Source organism: Andrographis paniculata, unplaced genomic scaffold, assembly GCF_009805555.1.
Source record: "Andrographis paniculata isolate CXL003 unplaced genomic scaffold, ASM980555v1 Contig36END, whole genome shotgun sequence".
NCBI lineage: Eukaryota > Viridiplantae > Streptophyta > Magnoliopsida > Lamiales > Acanthaceae > Andrographis > Andrographis paniculata.
The window spans coordinates 1,405,207-1,427,856 of NW_026137569.1; the positions used below are offsets into that span (position 1 = coordinate 1,405,207).

Consider the following 22,650-nt stretch of genomic DNA (forward strand, 5'->3'; position numbering starts at 1 on the left):
TTGAAAGTCGGACACGATGGCATGGCAGCAGGAATTCTAATAAAAACTAATGTTTGACTTATCCCCAACAGTCATCGGTTGGTGTTTCTTGTTTCCAAGCCAATTTTTAGGGTTCCTATTCAATTCAATCCATCTCTTTTATAAGGGTCTTTTGTTGGTCTCTGAAAAGTGTCCAAGAAATAGAAATAGGAGAACTTGCAGTAATGGTGAAGTGGGAGCTCTCAGCAGCAGCAATGGCTATTCTGTCGATGGTTTTAAATTTTGCCAACTGTGAGGATTATCCGAGTCCCTTCAACTGTCCAGACATGGGAAATTACACAACCGACAGCACATACCTCGCCAATCTGAACGCCACACTCTCCTCTCTCTCCTCAAACGCCTCCCAGTACGGCTTCTACAGCGCCGCCGTCGGTCAGGGCGACGACAGGGCACACGCCGTCGCGCTCTGCAGAGCCGACGTACTACCCGACGATTGCCGCGGCTGCGTGCAGATGGCGGCCGTCGGAGTACTGCAATCGTGCTGGTATCGGAAGCAAGGGATTAGGTGGTTTGAATTTTGTACAGTACACTATTCGAACCTACCTATAAGGGGAACTCCGATGGACGGTATCGGAGAAGGCTTAATCGGAGAAGATACGGCGACGAATCCCGTCCAGTTCCGGCAGGATCGGACGGCGCTGCTCGATTTGCTCCGTCGGCAGGCTGCGAACGGGAGCTCCCTTAAAGTTGGAGCCGGGAGCTCCAATACGGTGGATTCCGATGTACTGTACGCTCTGGTGCAGTGTTTTCCGACCTTGTCCGCCATGGAATGCCAAGAATGCTTGATTCAGGCGAGTCAGGATTTGCCTAGAGTTTTAAATAGGGGATCGGAAATGAAATCGAGCTGTACTGTTCGTTACAGCGTCGATCTCTTCTACAATGAGACGAGGCTTCGCGAACTCAATGTATCGATTTCTCAAATCCCCAATTCTTCATCAGGTAAGAATCAGAAGAACAAAATTAGTTTCAGAATCATCATTGATGCAATTACAGAGATGATGACTCTCTAAGTTGTTCTTCATTTTTGCAGGGAAAGGTAACAATACAGGATCAAAGAAAGATGATAACACAAAAAAGATTGTTATAAGCATTGCTGTTGCAATTTCTGTGTGTCTAATGCTCGCTGCTTGTGGCGCCATTTTTCTGCGAAAACGAATAAGGAAGATGCTGCAGAGAAGCTCCGAATGTAAGGTTTATGCGTATGTATAGATGGTCGTTTAGTTAAAATCAATGAGAACGGACATAAGTTCTTTCTTTAACTTGTGGTGATCAGCCTCGGAGGAGATCATTGCAGTCGATTCGCTGCAATTTGATTTCGGAAGAATATGTAAGGCAACAGATGGTTTTGCTTATGCTAACAAGTTGGGAGAAGGAGGATTCGGGACTGTTTATAGGGTAATTTTTGTTCATTGTTGCCGTATTCGAGCAACTTCCATTTCTGAATTCGGCTAATTTGGCTTTGCTTTGTTGAAAACATCAGGGAAAGCTTTCGAACGGCCAAGAAATAGCCGTCAAGAAGTTGTTGCGCGGAGCAGGGCAGGGCGACAAGGAGTTCAAAAATGAAGTCGTGTTGGTGGCTAGGCTTCAGCACAGAAATCTGATCCGACTTTTAGGTTTCTCCATGGAAGGAAAGGAGAGACTTCTTGTGTACGAATTTGCTCCCAACGCAAGCTTAGATCAATTCTTATTCGGTAATTTTGTTTGTACTGTTGTTATATATCGATCGGTTTGCTTGCTCTGGGTGATGACGCCTTGTTTTGCATCGTAGACCCGATCAAAAGTTCCCAATTGGATTGGCAGAAGCGGTGTAAGATCATAATAGGGATTGCAAGAGGACTTCTTTACCTGCACGAAGATTCTCGACTCAGGATCATCCACCGTGATCTCAAACCTGGAAACATACTTTTAGATGGAGAGCTGAATCCTAAAATCGCAGATTTTGGAATGGCGCGACTATTTGGGCACGATGAAACTCAAGCAGAGACAAGAAGGATTGTAGGAACATAGTAAGTGTAGTATCTTATTCTCCGGAAACAATCTATGTATGTATGCGAATTGTTCTAATTGATTGTTGTCCAACTGCAGCGGATATATGCCACCTGAATACGCATTGCACGGTAAGTTCTCTGTCAAGTCGGATGTTTTCAGTTTCGGGGTGCTCGTCTTGGAAATTGTAAGCGGTCGAAAAACTGGAATAAGGAATGGAAATAACGTCGAAGGCCTCTTGAACACTGTAAGTAAATTGGATGTTTGTGTCTCGATTTCAAGGCGAAGACTTGAAACTAACAATGTCGAATAATCAGGCGTGGAACCATTGGCGAGAAGGGACGGCCGAAAATGTGATCGATCCTGTCTTGAAGACTGAAATCGATTATATTAACGATATGCTCAGATTCATTCACATCGGGTTGTTGTGTGTTCAAGAAAGTCCTGCCAGTAGACCGCTGATGAATTCAGTTGTGTCGATGCTGAGCCGCTCTTCAGTAACACTGCCTGCGGCTACGCAGATTGCATTTCATGTTGCATCGAGTAGCTTTCATTCTGCACGCAGTCAAGAAAATGATTTGAAATCGAAAGGTAAGACAGATGCATCTGATGCTGGTTCGTCGCAGAATGAAATGTCAGCGACTGATTTGCATCCTCGATGAACTTTTCTGGAAATCAATCGATGAACTGATGAACTGTAAGTAATACTGTCTGATTATTACAAATCTGATTAATATATTGCAACCTCGAAGAACATACAAATTTGCTTTCCTTTTCAGCTTTTGGAAGCTAACGAGGATGCAAATCAGTAATGGATGCATCATTTTCAGACATGTTTTCATCAAACTGAGCTGCTGTCCTGTCCTTTCCGGAATCGAAATAAAATGCCGGCACAGAAGGCGCGGGCAGTGTAACCGACGCGGCACTGAGCATCAGGACAACAGAAGCCATTGTTGGCCTCTTCGACGGATCTCTTTGGCAACACAACAAACCTATTCGAATGCACCTCAGTATGTCCATCATCGAGCCTTCGCTCAACTTCAAGAAAGGATCCACAGTCTCGACATTATTTCCTCGGTGCCAGTTTCTCCATGCCTGTAGTTGGTTCACAAACTGATTAGATAACATTGCACTTCGATCCAACACTTTGTATAGTTGTCGTTTTTCTTTAGTACTTACAAAATTGACAATGCCGACTTCATTGTCTCCGCTTCGAATGCTACCATTTTTCTTCTGAGCATTAATAATCTCCAGAACTAATACTCCAAAGCTATAGACGTCGGACTTCACAGAGAATTGCCCTCCGTTGGCATATTCCGGCGGCATATATCCACTACAAACACAAGTGTTTATAGTTGTACAAGTGAAGACAAGAGAATATAGTGTATGAAAAGATGATGAAATAGTTAGAGAAAGCTTACTAGGTTCCTACAATCCTTTTAGTCTTTGCTTCGCTTTCGTCTTGTCCGAATAATTTTGCCATTCCAAAGTCTGCAATTTTAGGATTCATGTCTTCATCGAGAAGTATGTTGCCAGGTTTTATATCACGATGGATGATTTTGAGTCGAGAATTTTCGTGCAAGTACAGAAGTCCTTTGGCAATTCCTTCAATGATCTTGAATCTCGTCTCCCATTTCATCTGCTTATGTTTCTGTACTGAATCTGCAAGTTTGAAATGTTCGACATTAGTACGTAAATATTATTCTAAGGGCCAGAGTCAGTTTGCTGTATATAGGAAAAAGATTCACCAGAAATGAAGTTGTCCAGACTTCCATTGGAAACATATTCATACACAAGAAGCTTTTCAGTTCCTTCCAAAGAAAACCCCAACAGATTCACCAGATTCTTGTGTTTAAGCTTTGCTAGAAACAAAACTTCATTCTTAAACTCTATCGATCCCTGTTTTGAATCTTTCGACAATCTTTTGACGGCGATCTTTTCCCCGTTGCCAAGTATCCCCTGTCAAAACACAACATTATTAGACATAGTTCGATCTGTTACAACTTTTTTGCACTTCTTACCATATAAACCACACCGAATCCACCCTGACCGAGCTTTTGTTCATCCGAGAAATTATTAGTTGCTCCTGTAATGGTGCTGAAACCATATTGCAGAGATTCAGCTCCATCTTCATTACAAGTGACACATAGTTTTAGTTGGTTAAACTTGTTTCTTATAAGTTATAACTACTAGTAAAGAAATCTTCAACATGGCGAAACAAGTGATCGAGTTCTTACCATCAATATTTCCAGTTGGCTTCGATTTTCTCGACCTTCTTACAAGGATTCCCACAACAACAATAACTACCAAGCTAGCGCAGACAGCGACAGCCACGGCGATAGTTAGAGCTACTCGACCGTTCTTCCTCTTCCCTGAAATCAGATGATCTCAGCTACGGAAACATGTAGTGTCATATGAATCTGAAGAAGTATCTTAATGTCTGGTTACCTGTTTGCAACCACCCCGGTGGAGGCGGCGCTTCATTTTCTAGTCTAGTTTCATCGAAAAAGAGGTAACTCTCAAACCGAAGATAGCAGCTCGGCCGGTGGATTCTTCCTCCTCGCTTCTTATCACAACACCACGGTATTTGTGAAGCCGCGCTGATTAGGCACCTTTCACAAGCTTCTTGATCTATGTCCGGCGTACACTGGACGAGAGCGAAAATCGTTTGTGAAGCAGGTCCAGTTACATTCCCTGTCGCGAATTTTTTCAAGGAGCCGCCATTCGAAGCTTGGGATCGAAGATCATTTAGCAGACTGTCTAAATCCTTCTTAAACTGAACAGGGCTTATGGCTTCGGATGGATTGAAAACCCCGAATACTGTGGTTGTCGCTGGGACTCCGAATATGGTCTGGTTGGAGCGTCTTACCAAGCACTCATCGGTGCGGTACCAGCTTGTCCGTTCATTGTAGTCGGAACATGATGATTTTGTAATAGAATCGGCAGCATTTTGCACACAGTTTTGACACTTTGCAAGATCGATATCGCCTCTGCAGAGAGCAATGACGTTGGCTCTATCGGGAGCCTGGCCGTGGGAGGCGCTGTAGAAGCCGTAGCGGTCAATGTTAGTCGGTAGAGTGGAGAGCACGGTGGCTAGATTAGCCCCGTATGTCGTGTTGCAGCCCTGAAGTGTCTGCGCCGCGACGACGGATACAAAAATGAGCAGAATGAAGAAGATGAATGTCGCTGGCGCCGGCATGGTTCCATGGCTCATAGTGAAGTATAGAACATATTGAAAGGCTTGATGCAATAGAGTGGCGATGATGTTCTTGCAACTTCAATACAATGGATGAATTTATGACGAAGTTTTACTCGGTTTATTTATAATCTTTTTCTTTTTAAAAATCATCAAATCCAAAAAATGGGAGTGGACTTAGACATGACAGACTGGGATGTACTCTTTACGACCATTCAACACGCTCTGGCAATTCATACTTATATTTTGCTTTTGTTTGGAGATGAAATAGAGTAGTGAGGAATGAGAATTCTGGTATGAACACAAGAATTTATTACATTGCAGCTGTAAAGAAGAGCTACACTCTTTTTCTCCTTGGCCTAACTGCTAAACTAAACATATGTTAGAACTAGTCAAGAAACAGTAAACCCATTTTATAAACCAATCTATACAGTGATTTTCACCTCTGCATCACTGCTTGTTGATGATTTTAGTATTATCAAGTTATTCTAAATTATTCAAAAACATCACCAGTTTACTCTTGTATATCTGTCGAGAACAAATAGGAGCACCACACCAAACTTTATCTTATAATTAATTGTGTGTAATCCAGCAATGTAGAATTAAAATACTTCAGATTCCCTCACCACGAGTTGCGACCATGACCGGGTTGAAAGATTTGGCAGAGGAAAAAGACCCGAAATTGTGTATTCAAAGTGGATGATACCATACTTGTATTGTTTAATAAACTTCCAGAAAGATAAGGACTGATAGACTATTCAACTGTTTGTCTAATGTAACGATGAATAGGACATCACTTCATCGGCAGTTTAATGTAAAATCTCTACTGTTGCCAAGTTATGAACACACCAAATTTGGTGATATAGTTCGATCAAGATGATGTCTGGGTGCAGCCAAGCCAAATATTTGTTTTTCTTTTCAGCTTTTGGAAGCTAACGAGGATGCAAATCAGTAATGGATGCATCATTTTCAGACGTGTTTTCAACAAACTGAGCTGCTGTCCTGTCCTTTCCGGAATCGAAATAAAATGCCAGCACAGAAGGTGCAGGCAGTGTAACCGACGCGGCGCTGAGCATCAGGACAACAGAAGCCATTGTTGGCCTCTTTGACGGATCTCTTTGGCAACACAACAAACCTATTTGAATGTGCCTAAGTATGTCCATCATCGATCCTTCGCTCAACTTCAAGAAAGGATCCACAGTCTCGACATTATTTCCTCCGTGCCAGTTTCTCCATGCCTGTAGTTGGTTCACAAACTGATTAGATAACATTGCACTTCGATCCAACACTTTGTATAGTTGTCGTTTTTCTTTAGTACTTACAAAATTGACAATGCCGACTTCATTGTCTCCGCTTCGAATGCTACCATTTTTCTTCTGAGCATTAATAATCTCCAGGACTAATACTCCAAAGCTATAGACGTCGGACTTCACAGAGAATTGCCCTCCGTTGGCATATTCCGGTGCCATATATCCGCTGCAAATGCAAGTGTTTATAGTTGTACAAGTGAAGACAAGAGAATATAGTGTATGAAAGGCCATGGGATAGTTGGAGAACACTTACTAGGTTCCTACAATCCTCTTAGTCTTTGCTTCGCTTTCGTCTTGTCTGAATAACTTTGCCATTCCAAAGTCTGCAATTTTAGGATTCATGTCTTCATCGAGAAGTATGTTGCCGGGTTTTATATCGCGATGGATGATTTTGAGTCGAGAATTTTCATGCAAGTACAGAAGTCCTTTGGCAATTCCTTCAATGATCTTGAATCTCGTCTCCCATTTCATCTGCTGATGTTTCTGTACTGAATCTGCAAGTTTGAAATGTTCGACATTAGTACATAAATATTATTGTAAGCACGCACAGTCACTTTGCTGATATTTTACCTTCGCTTTCACAAGAGATTTTTGTTCACCAAACAATTTTAAGTAATTATTTGTTGTTTATCGAAGTGGTTTTAAATTGAGGCGGTATATGTATATATGGGAAAAGGATTCACCAGAAATGAAATTGTCCAGACTTCCATTGGAGACATATTCATACACAAGAAGCTTTTCACTTCCTTCCAAAGAAAACCCCAACAGATTCACCAGATTCTTGTGTTTAAGCTTGGCTAGAAACAAAACTTCATTCTTAAACTCTATCGATCCCTGTCTTGAATCTTTCGACAATCTTTTGACGGCGATCTTTTCCCCGTTGCCAAGTATCCCCTGTCAAAACACAACATTTTTAGACATATATAGTTCGATCTGTAACAACTTTTTTGCACTTCTTACCATATAAACCACACCGAATCCACCCTGACCGAGCTTTTGGTCGTCCGAGAAATTATTAGTTGCTCCTGTAATGGTGCTGAAACCATATTGCAGAGACTCAGCTCCAATATCTTCATTACAAGTGACACATAGTTTTAGTTGGTTAAACTTGTTTCTTATAACTAATAGTTCAGCATGACGATATAAGTGATCGAATTCTTACCATCAATATCTCCAGTTGGTTTCGATTTTCTCGACCTTCTCTACAGGATTCCAACAACAAGAATAGCTACCACGCTAGAGCAGACAGGCACAGCTACGGCGATAGTTAGAACTACTCGACTGTTCTTCTTGTTACCTGTTTGCGACTGCCTAGGTGGCTCAGGCGCTGGCTCGGCTGCTGGTGGAGGCGGCGCAACATTTCCTAGTCTAGTTTCACCGAAAAAGTTGTAATTAGTCGCGAATCGAAGATAGCAGCTTGGCTTGAAGACACTTGCTCCATTTTTCTTATCACAACACCACGATATATCTAAAGCTGCGCCGATTAGGCACTTTTCACAAGATTCTTGATCTATATCCGGCGAACACTGAACAAGAGCGAAAATTGTTTGTGAATCAGGACCAGTTACATTCCCAAATGCAAATTTTTTCGAGGAACCGCCATTGGAAGCTTCGGATCGAAGATCATTTAGCAGACTCTCTAGATCCTTCTTAAACTGAATAGGACTGCTGGCTTGGGATGGATTGAAAGCCCAGTATAAAGTGTTGTTCGCCGGGACTCCGAATATCATCTGGTTGGAGGATCTTAGCCAGCAATCTTCGGTACGGTACCAGTCTCTCTGTTCCTTGTCGTCGGAACATGGTGAATTTGTAAGAGAATTGGCAGCAAGATGGACACAGTTGCGACAGTCTGCAAGATCGATGTCACCTCTGCAGAGGGCAATGATGTTGGCTCTATCGGGGACCTGGCCGGTGGAGGTGGTGTAGAAGCCGTAGCGGTTGATATTTGTCGGTAGAGTGGAGAGCACGGCGGCTAGATTAGCCCGGTATGTCGTGTTGTAGCCCTGAAGAGTCTGTGCGACAGCGACGGATACAAAAGTGTGCAGAATGAAGAAGATGAATGTCGCCGGCGTGGTGATCGGCATGGCTCCATGGCTCATAGTGAAGCTTGGCTAGAACGTATTGAAAAAGCTTGACGCAATGGAGTGAGGTTTAATACAATGGACGAATTTATGACATTTAGATAGTTTTTCTGAGGTTTGATTTTTGCGCATCTGAAGGTGACCTGTAGGCGTCGGTTGCCGGACAACGTTACTATATTTTTTTATAGTTTATTATGTACTATTCACCATTGCTTTCCATGCATAGTTTGATTCGCCTACTAGATATAAAAACTGAATAATAAAAAACTGAAAATAAATCTAAAATTAAAATGAGGGCAGACTTAGACATGATAGACTCGGACATTTTCGTTACGGACTATTCAACACGCTGAGGCAATTCATTTAATTTGCTTAGATTTGGAGATGAAAAATGAGTGATGAGGATTATCTTACGAACACTAGAATTTCTTACACTGCACCAGTATAGAAAAGCTCTACAACTATGTTCTTCTTGGCCTAACTGCTAAACTTAAACAAGTGATAGAATTAGTCAAGACAGGCTAGGCTAATCCATTTCCAAACCAATCTGTACAGTTGTTGGATAAAGAGGTAAAATCCTTTCCAAGGTATGAGAAATTGAAACGAAATGAAATAGGAACACCAAGATCATCTTATAATTAGTTGTATGTGATCCAGCAATATAGAATTGACTCACTTTCAGAAAAACGTGCCCGAAACACAGATCCATCCAAACTTGATTCCTCCCCACGAGTTGCCACCATGACCGACCCAAGTTGACGAGTTTGCCTAAATGGCAGAGAAAATAGACACGGAATTGTGTATTTAAACTGGATACCATACTTTTATCCTTCAATAAAACTTCCAGAAAGATAATGAAGAATTTAATACCGCACATTTCTTGATTTCATAGGTAAATAATGAATTTTTACTGTGAAAGAAAATGGCCATTGGAAAACAAACAAATTTATCCTCCTCAATAACCCATCAGTTCTTGATTGTTGATTTCCTCAAAAAAAAAAAAAAAAAAAAAAACGTCAGAGAAATTAAAACACAGTAATGGCTGGAGCAAGAAGGTTGAGCCATATCTTTATGGTCCTGCTCGTTGCTCTAATGGCGGATTCAGATTTCGGGAGAGGTCAGGACAACCAGCAAAACCCTTACGACTGTACGAACAGCGCGGGGAACTACACGAGCAACAGTACGTACAGCGCCAATCTCAACGCCTCACTCTCTTCCCTCCCCTCCAACGGCTCCCTGTACGGCTTTTACAGCGCAACGGCCGGACGGCGGGAAGACACAGCGAACGCCGTCGCGCTCTGCAGGGCCGACACACGCACCGATCAGTGCCGGAGCTGCGTGGAGACCGCCGCCGCCGATTTGGTGCGACTCTGCCCTAATCGGAAGCAAGCCATTCAGTGGTATGAATTTTGCTCGTTGTACTTTTCCGACCAGCCTATCAACGGTCCGATCGCGACAAACGTCATGGACGGCTATAACCTAGACAATAACACCGACGCGAGTAACCCCGTACAGTTCCGGCAGGAGCGGACGGCGCTGGTGGACTCACTCCGCCAGCAGGCGGCGATGGGGAGCTCTTTGCTGAAGGTGGGGGTAGGGTTTAAGGAATCTCCGGATTCTGATACAATTTATGCCTTGCTTCAGTGTATTCCGTCGCTGTCCGCCATGGAATGCAATGATTGTCTGATTCAGGCGAACCAGGGACTGAGGGATGCGCAAGGAGGAAGAAGGCTGATGCCGAGCTGCAATCTTCGATATGAAATATATCCCTTCTACGACGAGATTAGGCTTCGGGAGCTCAATGTAACGCCTCTGCAGCTGCAATTACCGAATTCGCCGCCGCGTAAGAACATCGATCATACTGTGTAGATTTGGTGAAAACGATGAATAAAAGTTGAGAATTTTTTACATCAGGTGGCGACAGGACGAAGATTGTTATCGGCGTAGTCGTTGCATTCGTTACGTGCATATTATTTGCTGCTTGTATTGTTATCTTCTTGAGAAGGAGAAGAAGAAAGCAGCGATTGCCCGAAAATTACGAAAGTAAGGTTATTTGATCGTGTAGAAATGTCCTAATCCTATGGTTTTGGAGTAATGTTTGCTTTGTGGATTCAACAGCTGAATCGCTGCAATATAATTTTCGGCAAATTAGTTCTGCGACGGATGATTTTTCGGATGCGAACAAGTTGGGGCAAGGCGGATTTGGGGCTGTCTACAAGGTAATGGAAACTATAGTTGCAACATATATGAACGCAGCCATGATTCTTGAACTTGGTTTCTTTTGTGACCAGGGGATGCTTTGGAATGGCGAAGAAATCGCTGTGAAAAGGCTGTCGAGGGGTTCGGGGCAGGGCGAGAAGGAATTCAAGAACGAGGTGCAGCTGATGGCCAGGCTGCAGCACAGAAATCTGGTCAGGCTATTAGGTTTCGCCATGGAAGGATCAGAGAAGCTTCTAATATATGAATATGTTCCGAATTCGAGCCTGGATCAGTTTATATTTGGTACTGCTTTGCCTCTGGTTTCTTTGAATGTTTGTGGCATTCGGTTTTGCTTGTTCTTGTAATGAATTTTTATCGACTGGAAATGTAGATCCGATCAAAAGATCACTTCTTGATTGGGAGAGACGGTTGAAGATCATTGGAGGTATTGCGAAGGGACTTCTTTACTTGCACGAGGATTCTCGACTGAGGATCATTCATCGCGACCTCAAAGCTAGCAACGTACTTCTGGATAAAGAGATGAATCCTAAAATCGGAGACTTTGGCATGGCAAGATTGTTCGGGCAAGACGAAACTCAGGGAAACACTAGCAAAATTGTCGGGACATAGTAAGTTAGAAGAAGTCTATTAGCAGATTGAAGAGGGACTTCTAACCAATCATCGACATTTTTATATTTGCAGTGGATACATGTCACCCGAATATGCAATATATGGACAGTTTTCTATCAAGTCCGATGTCTTCAGCTTCGGCGTGCTCGTCTTGGAGATCCTAAGCGGCCGGAGAAATTTTACCTCTTATGGGGAGAATGCAGAGGGCCTCTTAAGCTTTGTAAGTGTTACCACAACTTAATACTATTTCCGTACCAAAACAATAGTTATGTTTTAGGGCACAAATTAGCATATCACATAAAAGTATACAACATATATTTTTGAATAACACAGCAACAATATATGTTGAATTATAACATAATATATATTGATTGTATCGTAAATATGTCATGATAGCATATAATATATACTTACCTTTATGTATGCCGACCCCATCAAATCAGAATGGTGCTGATTTGATTAGAACAACATTGTATCCGCAACCCATGTTTTATTATTTCTATCATTTCAAAATAATATTTCTAATTTTTATTTTTATTATATAAATATCGCTATATTTTATACTTAGATATAAAACTGACAAACGAGCATGCTTTAGGTGTGGAAAAATTGGTGCAACAAGACAGTCGAGAATGTAATCGACTCAGTGTTGAGGGGTGGAAGTGGTTCGATCCGCGACATGTTGAGATGCATTCACATTGCCTTGCTGTGCTTGCAAAAAGGTTCTGGTGATAGGCCGACGATGAATGCTGTCATCGTGATGCTGAGTAGCCCGACTGCGACATTGCCGGCGCCATCTCAGCCGCCATTCGTGATGTTGAGCCGGTTTGGTCGAAGCAAGCCGGGGACTGGTTCCAGCAAGGGATCCAAATTTACATCAGATGCATTTCAAGCTTCGACCCGTAATGAAATTTCGATCAGCGAATTTCAGCCGCGATGATGTCTAGAGGATGACATAAATCGCTATATTGCTATAAATTTACAACTATCAACTATTCACTACAAAAATTAAAAAATATATATTTATATAAGTATATAATTAGTAATGATATTGGTATGGATGTTCAAAAAATAATTTGAATATATTAGAAGAATAAATATGGCAACAAATCTGGCGTAATAATTACAACAAATGTTGGTAACAATTGTGTTCTGAACTTGGCTCTTACAAGTCAATGGTTCTCCACCAAACAGATATATCAACATTATCTCGATTTTTTGAGACTGATTATTATTATCATTATTATTAAAGTTAAATTTTATTTTGTATTTAAGATAATATATTTATTGGAAATATATATATATATATATATATATATATACATCATCCGTACATAAAAGCTACTTGGGTCCAAAATGACAAAAACTGCCTGAATTTCCACGGCATTAATGAGAGATGGAGAGCACTCGAACCCAAATGATCCCACGCATTAATTGACGGCGGCAAAGACCGACTTTCAGACATGGACACCACTCAAGACTTTTCCACGTCAAAAAACAGACAATCTTTACCACTGTAAAAATCCTTTCTTTTCCGTTTCTATAAAACAACACCACACCTTCGCACAAATCAATCTAAAAAATAAATAAAAATATTCGATCCAATTCCATCCTCGTGCTAATCCAGCCATGGCGTGCTCCTGGAAACCACTCTGTCTACCCCTACTGATTCTCATAGCTTTCTCAGATTTCAGTTTCGGGCAGGATTTCCTAAACCCCCATGTCTGCACCAACGCCGCCAATTACACCGCCAACAGCACATACGGCGCCAATCTCAACGCCGCCCTCGCCGCCGTCTCCTCTAACGGCTCTCAGTACGGCTTCTACAGCGCCGTCGCCGGTCAGGGACAAGACCGAGTCCACGCCATAGCCCTCTGCAGAACCGACATCCGCGTCGATGAGTGCACCACCTGTGTCCGTACCGCCGCCTTCGAGTTACTCCAACTATGCCCAAATCAGAAGCAAGCAATTCGGTGGTACGAATTCTGCCTGCTCCACTTTTCCGACGGCCCCATAACTCGGAACCGGTCGGAAGTCATGTATCGCCTCATAAATACGGCCAACGTCACTAACCCCCAGCAATTCCAGCAGACGCTGACGTCACTGCTCGACGATCTTCGTGTTCGCGCCGCCAATGGAAGCTCCTTCCTCAAGGCTGCGGCGGGGACTAGGAATTTGTCCGATTCCAACACACTTTCTGTTTTGCTTCAATGTCTTCCGACGTTGTCCTCGCCGGAATGCAGCGAGTGCTTACTTCGTGTGATCGGAAGATTGTATCCTTCCACGCAAGGAACTCGAATGTTGTCCCCCAGCTGCATTCTTCGATACGAGCTTTACAGCTTCTACAACGACACCAGGCTTCAGGAGCTCAATGTCCTGCCGCGGCCGTTGCCGCCGCCGCCGGGAGGTATGTAAGGAAGATAGTTTTCAATTTCAACGGTGAAAACAGGATGAACATTGAAGATGTTATCTGATTTTTTTTTGCAGGAGGTAATGAGGATTATAATAGAGGGAAGAAAAACGACAACACGACGAAGATCATTGTGGCCGTGGTTGTTCCGATTGCAGTATTGCTTGTACTTGCTGCTTGTGTTGTCTTCTACCTGCGGAGGAGAATGAAGAAGCGTCTGTCGAAGATTCCGGAAAGTATGGTTATTAATTTCATCTTGTATATACCAAATCCTGATTCTGCGCGGTCGATTGCACCTAACATTGACTTCGATTAATTTGTTGTCTTAGGCGCCGATGAGATCAGCACGGTCGAATCGCTGCAGTATGATTTTCTACAAATAAGTGCCGCGACGAATGGCTTCGCCGAGGCTAATAAGTTGGGGGAGGGTGGATTTGGGGCTGTTTACAAGGTGGTTGATATAAAACAGTTGAGGTAGATGTGAATTGTTTTGGTTCAAGAATTTTGGCTGATTCGATGTTCTTGGCGCGCTTTTCAGGGAATTCTTTCGAATGGGCGAGAAATCGCTGTGAAAAGATTGTCGAGGGAATCCGGGCAGGGCGACAAGGAGTTCAAGAACGAGGTTTTGTTGGTGGCGAGGCTGCAGCACCGGAATCTGGTGAGGCTGTTAGGCTTTTCTCTTCGCGGAACAGAGAGGCTTTTGATCTACGAATATGTTCCAAACTCGAGCTTGGATAAGTTTATATTTGGTAAAATTGTTCTTCCTTTCGACCCTTGCGCTAATCAATTTGTACTCGTCGTCGCGGTTTAATTCTCCTTCGTATAGTTAATAGTGTTTTAATGATCACGCTTGTAGATCCCGACAAAAGTTCACTTCTAGACTGGGAGGCGCGATTCAAGATCATCGGAGGTGTTGCGAAGGGACTTCTTTACTTGCACGAAGATTCTCGACTGAGAGTTATTCATCGCGACCTCAAACCTAGCAACGTGCTTCTAGATGGAGAGTTGAATCCGAAAATTGCAGACTTCGGTATGGCGAGATTGTTTGGACAAGACGAAACCGAAGGGAACACAAGCAAAGTTGTCGGAACATAGTAAGTATACATATACATATATATATACACACGCGCGAGCCTAGATCGTGATACTTTTAACAAAACATTGCAGTGGATACATGTCGCCGGAGTATGCAATATACGGACAGTTTTCTGTCAAGTCCGATGTCTTCAGCTTTGGCATACTTGTCCTAGAAATCCTATGCGGTCGAAAAAATATGACGGCTAACAGCGGGGAGACCACCGTGGAGGACATTGTGAGCTCTGTAAGTGTCGCGCGTTTTAATATCGATCAACTTATCTAAACAACGCGATGTTAAGCGACTGATGATCGAAAATACCTTTAGGTGTGGGAAAATTGGTGCGACGAGACGACTGTAAACATAATCGATCCTGCGTTGAGGGGCGAGACGGGCTCTGTTCGGGACATGGTGAGATGCTTTCACATTGCTCTGTTGTGCCTTCAAGAAAACCCGGCAGATAGACCCACCATGAATGCCGTCGCCGTGATGCTGAGTAGCGCGACGATGACGCTGCAGGTGCCTTCGAAGCCTGCCTTCGTGTCGATGAGTCACTTCGCCGGAGACTCGCAAGTGACCGAGTCGACTACCGAATCCAAAGTTACTATGTCGGTGAATGAAATGTCGATGAGCGACTTCTACCCGCGGTGATGTCCGAGAATTTGCTCGCGGATTTTGTCCTCTATAATACTTTTAATGTTCGATGCCTTGTAATAAAAACATCTAAAATTAAAAAGAAATAAAGACTTTGTTAATATTTCGACATATACATTTGGAATTAATTAATTAATTAATTAATGTAAATGTGTATTCTAAATTTCAATAGCCATTATTCATTTTTGACGAGTCAGAATGATGGAGATGGGAGTGCTAACTATCCATTGGTGCATTAACTTTAAAAGTCTAAAAGACCCGTAACTTATTATATCACATAATATTTTCAAATTAGATGTGGACTCAAAATCTTTAAATATTAATTTATTATATCAAAATTTACTATAAAATATAAAATTATACAAATATAAAAATAATTTTAATATTAAATAGTATTAAAAAGAACATATTAACATAGCATATAATATTTTTTTTATTATTTTACAGAGCCTATTTATTTAAATTTTTTGTCAGGGATGTCTAGAAAAATCATTGTGGTGTTGATTGTTGCCAATATTTTATGAATTAGGGGTAGCTATGTTAGTTAGCAATACTAAATTTTAAAATGTAGAATAAAATCAGAATGATTGATTCGAACTCTTGATGTTTAATTAATTAAACCTATAGGGGAATCATATGTTTGACTATTCTTTAATAGTTTGAGGTCATTCCTTTCTCAACACCTGTTAAAAATGGATAATAATAATAATAATAATAATAATAATAATAATATGGCAACTTCAAGTATTCCATGTGTTTGTTTGACATTTCAATTATTAATTTATTATCTACGTTTTTGAAGATATTTTTGGTTTTTAAATAAGATATGTTTTGAGTTAATATTGTCATGTAGTATATAATTTCAATAAATTGATAATTTATTTTAAAGTATTTTTAAAATGATAATGTAATAGATAGTACTTAATATTATTTAAATTTATATAATATATGTTTACAAATAATTAATATAGCTCAATTTTATATATATAAAAAAAAATGTGAATTTTGAATTTATGTAAATTAATTAATTTATTAAAAAGGAGATAACATATAAAATTATGTTTTCTTCAAATTAAGACTATTATTATAGTTTAAGTAATAAAAATTCATTGTACATGTCAAAATTATGTACCCCTCACGTAATCGTTTACTTCTTATATATATATATAAAAATATATATATATTATAGTACTCACTCTATTACATAACAAAAGTATCCATTTTTCTATCCATTTTTTCATTTTAGTCTGTATCATAACAAATATCTATTTCTTTTTTTTTTACAAATATTCTTACAACTTACAATATATTACACAAATGTCATTACCTTTATATCACACATACTAATAAAGTTATTTTAGTCATTTCTACTTTATTCCTACTATATCTCAATATAATACTAATATTTCTAAAACTACGTGCAAAAAATAAATGGATATTTAGTTTCGGGACGGAGGGAGACAAATAGAAACGACAACGTAGACATTGTACGTGGGACGGAGGGATAATATCAATTTTGGATGGAAATGCAAAAGTATACACATTAATATATAATGGAAGGAATATTATTATTATTATTATTATTTTCAAAATGAAACAACTTATTCTTTTATTTATTTATTTGTTTATGCAAGTGAGAATTGGAGGGACGCAAAAGACTTTAGCGGGAGTTGACCTGGAGTCATGACTTGAGAGTCAACGCTACGTGTTGGGTGGTTTTGGGAACATTCCAGACTGTGTGTAAATAATAATTTAATTTAATTTAATATGTTATAAGAAATTAATGTAATGTTATAAAAACTCTGAAGATTTTATTCCAAAAAAAAAAAAAATCAGAGGGGGGAATTTTAATTTCATGATTCATAATAATAAAAACATTCTTTTTTCTATAAAATATTAAGGATATGTTCTTCTTTCAAAAAAAAAAAAAATTAATATAGGATACAATTTATTATTTTTAGATTTTAATTACACAATTTTTATATCTTACATAAAACAAAATATTTTATTTAAACTATCTCAGTTAATTAATATGTAGTTAGATCTGGCACTGGAGTGACAATTGTGTGCAGGCTGAATCGATCTAGATTAGTGGGCTTGGGCCGATCTGTCTATTCAGATTAACAATTTTCTTTTTCACTAGGCCCGAAGTAGTCCGTTTTAAGTCTGTGTATATATATATATATATATTTTTTTTTAATGTGTCGACGTATCAGTTCATCATCACTCACCAATATTTACTGGGTTAATTCCGATTTCTCCTCCCAACACCAAGACGACAACTTTTTGATACAGCAAATTCAAATTTCTTGTTTTGCATATAGATAGTTATAATACCGTCTGAGCAAACGATTGCGAGGAGTTGCTATAAACTGTAATTTTCCCGATTGACGGCGCAGACGTGCAGTGTTTGAAGAAGACAAAGAATCCATTTTGTTTCCGTGCATTCGTTCTTTCCCCGCTTGCCACTTGTTTTTTTGAAATTGCTACATTGGAACGGCTTCCTTTCGGGGGTTGGTTCTGTTAATTGCGTTGCGGGAACGAAGACAATCTGTTGCCTGTTGTGTAAATCGTCCCGATGACCATGGCGCTGCGCATTGCCAAATTAGCTACTTCTCTGGGCGTGAAGAATCGGCCTGTTATCTTCTTCTCAAGACCTATGTCGAGCCTTTCCACCGGTCAAAAACTGTGAGTTAGACATGGTGTAAATGGCTACCTCAATTTCGTGCTCTCAACCTGTTCGATGAAATTCCGCTTACAATTAACATTTTATTATAGGCTAATTTTAATTGCTTGTTAGCAGTTACATTGTGCTATTGATGTCAATGAAAAGGATGTCTGATCAACGAATTTATGTTTTGAGATGTTTATTGTGTTTGCTTTTCTTTGATGTAATTTTTGGGTATGACTTTGTTTGGTTTTCCTATGTGATCTGTTCGTTTTTTAAGGTTGGGATTCAATGAACTTACAACATTGTTTTCAAAATTTGAAGATTAGATGAAAATGCAACAACAAAAGACCAAGAATTCCAGAAATGGTGGAATGGAGGTGGCATGTTTCATCAATCAGCATTAATTGATCCAACTGCTCAAATAGAGTTCGGCGCTGTTGTCCATTCAGAAGCTATCATCGGTGCGAATGCCTGCATTGGTTCGGGAAGCGTCGTTGGCCCTTCTGTAACAATTGGCCACTCAACAAGAACAGGGTACAGTCATTCATGAACCTTTCTTTAACTTGGTTGTCCCAATAGTCGATTATTTTACAATGTTCAAATTTTTTGCCCTTACTTTGTGCTAATAACTATTCACCACTTAAGCATTTCCATCTGTCCATCTAACTGATATTAGAGTTTGGCTGAATTTGATATTTATTCTCATTTCTCTAGTTACAAGGTTGTACTTAGTAACTGCACAATCGGCGATTCATGTATTATTCATCATGGAGTCTGCATTGGTCAAGACGGTATTGTCCTTCATGATCTCAAGATTTATATCTCTTTGTTATGTACCGAAATTTTTAGTTCCCTTCAATTACACCATGTGTTTCAAAAACTTACCCATCCATAAAGTATGTTTCACTGAATTGCTGAGTCGGCGCCTTCCCTTTCAGGTTTTGGGTTTTTTGTTGATGAGAATGGACTCATGGTGAAGAAGCCTCAAGTTAGTTAAATATATATCTGCAATGATTTTTCGCTTGGACTAGTATTCGGTGTTCAATTTTTATTATTTTGGGAAGTGGAATGTGAAGGTGTAGAGTGAAATTTATAAGATTTCATACATCCGTGGTTTGTCAAATCGCTCGGATTTTTAATTTTTACTTTGTTTCCAGAGCTTAAGAGCAAGGATAGGCAACCATGTCGAAATAGGTGCTAACACATGCATCGATCGGGGCAGGTGAAATCCACAATAACTTCTGTAGTTCCACGATTAATATACTCTTTGCTCTGTCTTCTTATGACAATCATGCAATTTACATAATCCTGCAGCTGGCGAGATACTGTAATCGGGGAGCACACAAAGATCGATAATTTGGTGCAGGTGAGCCTCAATTACTTTGACTGCTTCGAGATTGCTTTCCGGCTAAATCAATTTATGCGCGCTTCACTTTGCAGATAGGTCACAATGTGGAGATAGGAAACAATTGTATGATATGTGGACAAGTTGGAATTGCAGGCTCGGCGACGTATGTAATTTTCTTTCACATTCTTGGACACAATTATGTAAAAACTATCCATTTGGACTCTGTGTTCTGATTTGTTTGGCTTTCAAAAGCTTGAACTGCCGTAACTTATCTATATCTTGCGCGCCTACAGGATAGGGAACTATGTGACATTAGGAGGAAGAGTTTCTATTCGCGATCATGTCTCTATAGCTTCGAAGGTGTAGCTACAAACGGTTCTTTCTGGATCATGATCGAAATAAAACACCAACGCCCCAATGACTAACATCTTTTAAGGAACTGACAATGCAGGTTAGATTAGCCGGAAACAGCTGTGTCACCAAGAACATCAGCGAAGCAGGCGATTATGGAGGCTTCCCTGCTGTAAGAACACTTCCCTTCTCTACGTCTCCTTTACTGATTTCTTCGCTCAACACAAAATGCTCGTACTGGCAATGCAGGTTCCTATTCAGGAATGGCGAAAGCAAGTAGTCAGCCTCCGGCAAATTTCGAAGGGATCTCAGCCGAGTAAGATCAGTAAGTCTCCTTCAACAGCTAGTAATGACTGTAATGACACTAGATCTTGATTCCATTTTCATCAGGTACACATTCATCTCAGTTCGATAAGCTCCAATCCAGCACGGATGCAACGCCGGAACCACCTAAAATGACGGTCCACTCGGAACTGTAAGATCCGAGCTCCATTTTCTACTTTTCTAGATAAGTAATGTGTTTGCCAAAATGCTGACTGCATCAATGTTAACTTTTTGTGTACACGATTGAAGATTCTACGTCTAAAGTGCATTTGAGTTATCAATTTGAGGTGGAAAAGTACCCTTTACAGATTTATTTGTGCCTTTATGATCAGTTCCCTTCATATTTATTTACTTCGAATGTTTTTTAGTATCCTTATGAAATATTAATATGTCTAAAATTGAATTTGAAATTTTACTATTCTCAAATTCAATCGTAGAAGAAATAATCCCATAAGCTTAATTTTGCATTCGAACTTAATTCTACCATTACATTTTAGTATCGAACAAATTGAATTTACGAACTTGTTTGTTATATTCGATCGTTCACAAAACTCTTCGAACTTAATACATAGTCAAAACTCGACAATGTAGCTCAATTTCCGGCTCCATTTCGCGTCGCATTTTGCAGATCTACATTCTTTACTCCGGAAAAAGCCTCGTTGACACCACTGATCTTCGAACTGTTGAATCGTTCTTTGTATTCGATATGGTGTGTTTTTGTCTTCCATTTCATAATCCTAAACCAGACATCAGTTTCCACTTTGATTACCAAATCCATAGTCCCCTGCCAAAGCTCTCCGCTGTCATGGACATGAATCGGCAATGTAGTAACATTTCCGAATCCCTGGTAGAAACCTGGATTGGAATTCCTCCGGATGCTAAAATTACCACCTCCTAGTATTTCGAGCATGATCTCATTGTAATAAACCCCCATACGCTTGTTTGGATTGGTGACTTCGAGGTCGATGATCATCGAGCTTTTAGGCGATGATGCATTCCCAGGATGTAAGAAAAGCCCGAAAGTTGGATTGCGCGGAGTGAGGCATATCCACGAAACGAAGCCCGAAAGACTCAGGACGGCGACTACGCAAAGGATCCAGCAGTAGAAGCTGAAGTGATCCCTGGCAAGTTTCTTGGCAGCCATTAATGGAGGGAGTGAACTGTGGATATCAATTAGGTGTAAGAAATGGAAGAAGAAGAAGAAGATGATGGCGACGAAGATGATGAATATGGGAATGGCTATGAATTGAAGTTTGTTGAATTTATTGAATTTGTGAATGTGTTGATATAGACAGAATTTGGTTTGCTTTGTGAAGAAGAATGGTTGAGAGATTAAAGAACAACTTTTGAGGTCACAAAGGTGAAAGAAGACTCACTCTCGACATGGAAAAAAAGAGCTTTACCTCAAAATATATGATTAGATATATTTTATTTCACGTGTCAATGTTTATTTAGATAAGAATTTTAAAAGTTCTAAGGGCGTGATTGATTGGTGCTTTTAAAGTTATTTTCCTATTCTTGAATTTTTAGTATTTATATATATATAAATATATTTTTATTATAATAAAAAATTATAACTAATAAAAATGACAAAATATATATATATATATATATATTAAAATTGAGCAATTGAAATTCAGATTCCCTTTTTTCCGATTGATCAATTAACGTAAGTGTAATGATGACCGTGTCATAAATTCAGATTCTCCCAAATAAATCGAAATTAATTCATTAATTAATGCGACTTCATTAATTATTATTAAAAATTGGAGACAAGTGGTCCACAGTAAATCCTGATAGCCATTCTCAGTTTAATTTACTCAAATCTCTTATAAATCTTGTGCCCATGCCGCCTTTTTGAATTAAAAATTATAAATGAAAATAATAATATACTACCAACCGAAAGATATACTTCTATTAATTTATCAATCAATATTGTCATTTTATTCTTTTAAATTGTTCATAATTAATATATAATACATTCCACTAAATCATCGACATAATAAAAATAAATAATATACACAAAATGAACGGATGTATCTATAAGTGATATATATATCTTTGTATAGTATTATCATGCGTGCATTATTAAATAAACTTTTATTAAATAATTGTTTCGAATTTAATCACTATCAAATTTGCTTGGATATAATAATAATCATCATCATTTGAAGGAATTGGACAAATTAGTATAATGGTGTCTAACCACTGAATTATTATTATTAAAATGGACCTCACAATTAATTAATATTAATATTTCACCTCCAAAATTCGAAGGGCCACATAATAATACTCAATACGTTACATGCCTTTCCGGAATAAATACATACCAACAGCCGGCGGTATGTCGGGTCTCGGCGCCAGATGAATCTACAC

At 39.7% G+C, this 22,650-nt stretch overlaps 6 protein-coding genes and 1 pseudogene across 8 annotated transcripts; 4 read left to right on the forward strand and 3 right to left on the reverse strand.

The window, feature by feature from the left end:
• Positions 1 to 53: 53 nt before the first annotated feature.
• LOC127249587 (cysteine-rich receptor-like protein kinase 44) lies at positions 54 to 3,226 on the forward strand. Its single transcript, XM_051272486.1, has 8 exons — positions 54 to 978; positions 1,070 to 1,225; positions 1,313 to 1,434; positions 1,520 to 1,730; positions 1,808 to 2,045; positions 2,125 to 2,272; positions 2,343 to 2,722; positions 2,805 to 3,226. The coding sequence occupies exons 1-7, from the start codon at positions 204 to 206 to the stop codon at positions 2,685 to 2,687; spliced, it is 1,995 nt and encodes a 664-aa protein (XP_051128443.1). The 5' UTR covers positions 54 to 203; the 3' UTR covers positions 2,688 to 2,722; positions 2,805 to 3,226.
• On the reverse strand, positions 2,815 to 5,306 carry LOC127249594 (cysteine-rich receptor-like protein kinase 44). The gene is made up of 7 exons (XM_051272491.1): positions 4,474 to 5,306; positions 4,263 to 4,397; positions 4,047 to 4,153; positions 3,774 to 3,984; positions 3,447 to 3,687; positions 3,205 to 3,358; positions 2,815 to 3,120 (listed from the first exon to the last, which is right to left on the reverse strand). Exons 1-7 carry the CDS (start codon positions 5,237 to 5,239, stop codon positions 2,815 to 2,817), a joined length of 1,920 nt encoding a protein of 639 aa, XP_051128448.1. The 5' UTR covers positions 5,240 to 5,306.
• Positions 5,307 to 5,566: 260 nt separating this feature from the next.
• LOC127249591 (cysteine-rich receptor-like protein kinase 44) lies at positions 5,567 to 8,696 on the reverse strand (annotated as a pseudogene).
• A 770-nt stretch (positions 8,697 to 9,466) lies between these two features.
• Positions 9,467 to 12,663, forward strand: LOC127249589 (cysteine-rich receptor-like protein kinase 44). The gene is made up of 7 exons (XM_051272488.1): positions 9,467 to 10,455; positions 10,527 to 10,655; positions 10,731 to 10,831; positions 10,904 to 11,114; positions 11,203 to 11,440; positions 11,514 to 11,661; positions 12,040 to 12,663. The coding sequence occupies exons 1-7, from the start codon at positions 9,651 to 9,653 to the stop codon at positions 12,379 to 12,381; spliced, it is 1,974 nt and encodes a 657-aa protein (XP_051128445.1). The 5' UTR covers positions 9,467 to 9,650; the 3' UTR covers positions 12,382 to 12,663.
• A 345-nt stretch (positions 12,664 to 13,008) lies between these two features.
• On the forward strand, positions 13,009 to 15,762 carry LOC127249588 (cysteine-rich receptor-like protein kinase 44). Its single transcript, XM_051272487.1, has 7 exons — positions 13,009 to 13,848; positions 13,929 to 14,087; positions 14,181 to 14,302; positions 14,390 to 14,600; positions 14,708 to 14,945; positions 15,019 to 15,172; positions 15,254 to 15,762. Exons 1-7 carry the CDS (start codon positions 13,071 to 13,073, stop codon positions 15,575 to 15,577), a joined length of 1,986 nt encoding a protein of 661 aa, XP_051128444.1. The 5' UTR covers positions 13,009 to 13,070; the 3' UTR covers positions 15,578 to 15,762.
• A 2,029-nt stretch (positions 15,763 to 17,791) lies between these two features.
• LOC127249447 (probable UDP-3-O-acylglucosamine N-acyltransferase 2, mitochondrial) lies at positions 17,792 to 20,649 on the forward strand. Of its 3 annotated transcripts, none has more exons than XM_051272212.1 (11): positions 17,792 to 18,268; positions 18,573 to 18,785; positions 18,966 to 19,042; positions 19,190 to 19,239; positions 19,409 to 19,473; positions 19,566 to 19,617; positions 19,692 to 19,762; positions 19,893 to 19,959; positions 20,051 to 20,122; positions 20,200 to 20,275; positions 20,358 to 20,649. In XM_051272212.1, the coding sequence occupies exons 1-11, from the start codon at positions 18,159 to 18,161 to the stop codon at positions 20,363 to 20,365; spliced, it is 861 nt and encodes a 286-aa protein (XP_051128169.1). In that variant the 5' UTR covers positions 17,792 to 18,158; the 3' UTR covers positions 20,366 to 20,649. The 3 variants fall into 3 exon arrangements, with proteins under 3 accessions (XP_051128169.1, XP_051128168.1, XP_051128167.1); XM_051272211.1 differs by having other exon boundaries at positions 20,200 to 20,266; positions 20,341 to 20,643; XM_051272210.1 differs by having other exon boundaries at positions 20,341 to 20,641.
• A 217-nt stretch (positions 20,650 to 20,866) lies between these two features.
• LOC127249690 (uncharacterized) lies at positions 20,867 to 21,418 on the reverse strand. The gene has a single exon (XM_051272622.1). The coding sequence runs from the start codon at positions 21,416 to 21,418 to the stop codon at positions 20,867 to 20,869; it is 552 nt and encodes a 183-aa protein (XP_051128579.1).
• Positions 21,419 to 22,650: the final 1,232 nt, after the last annotated feature.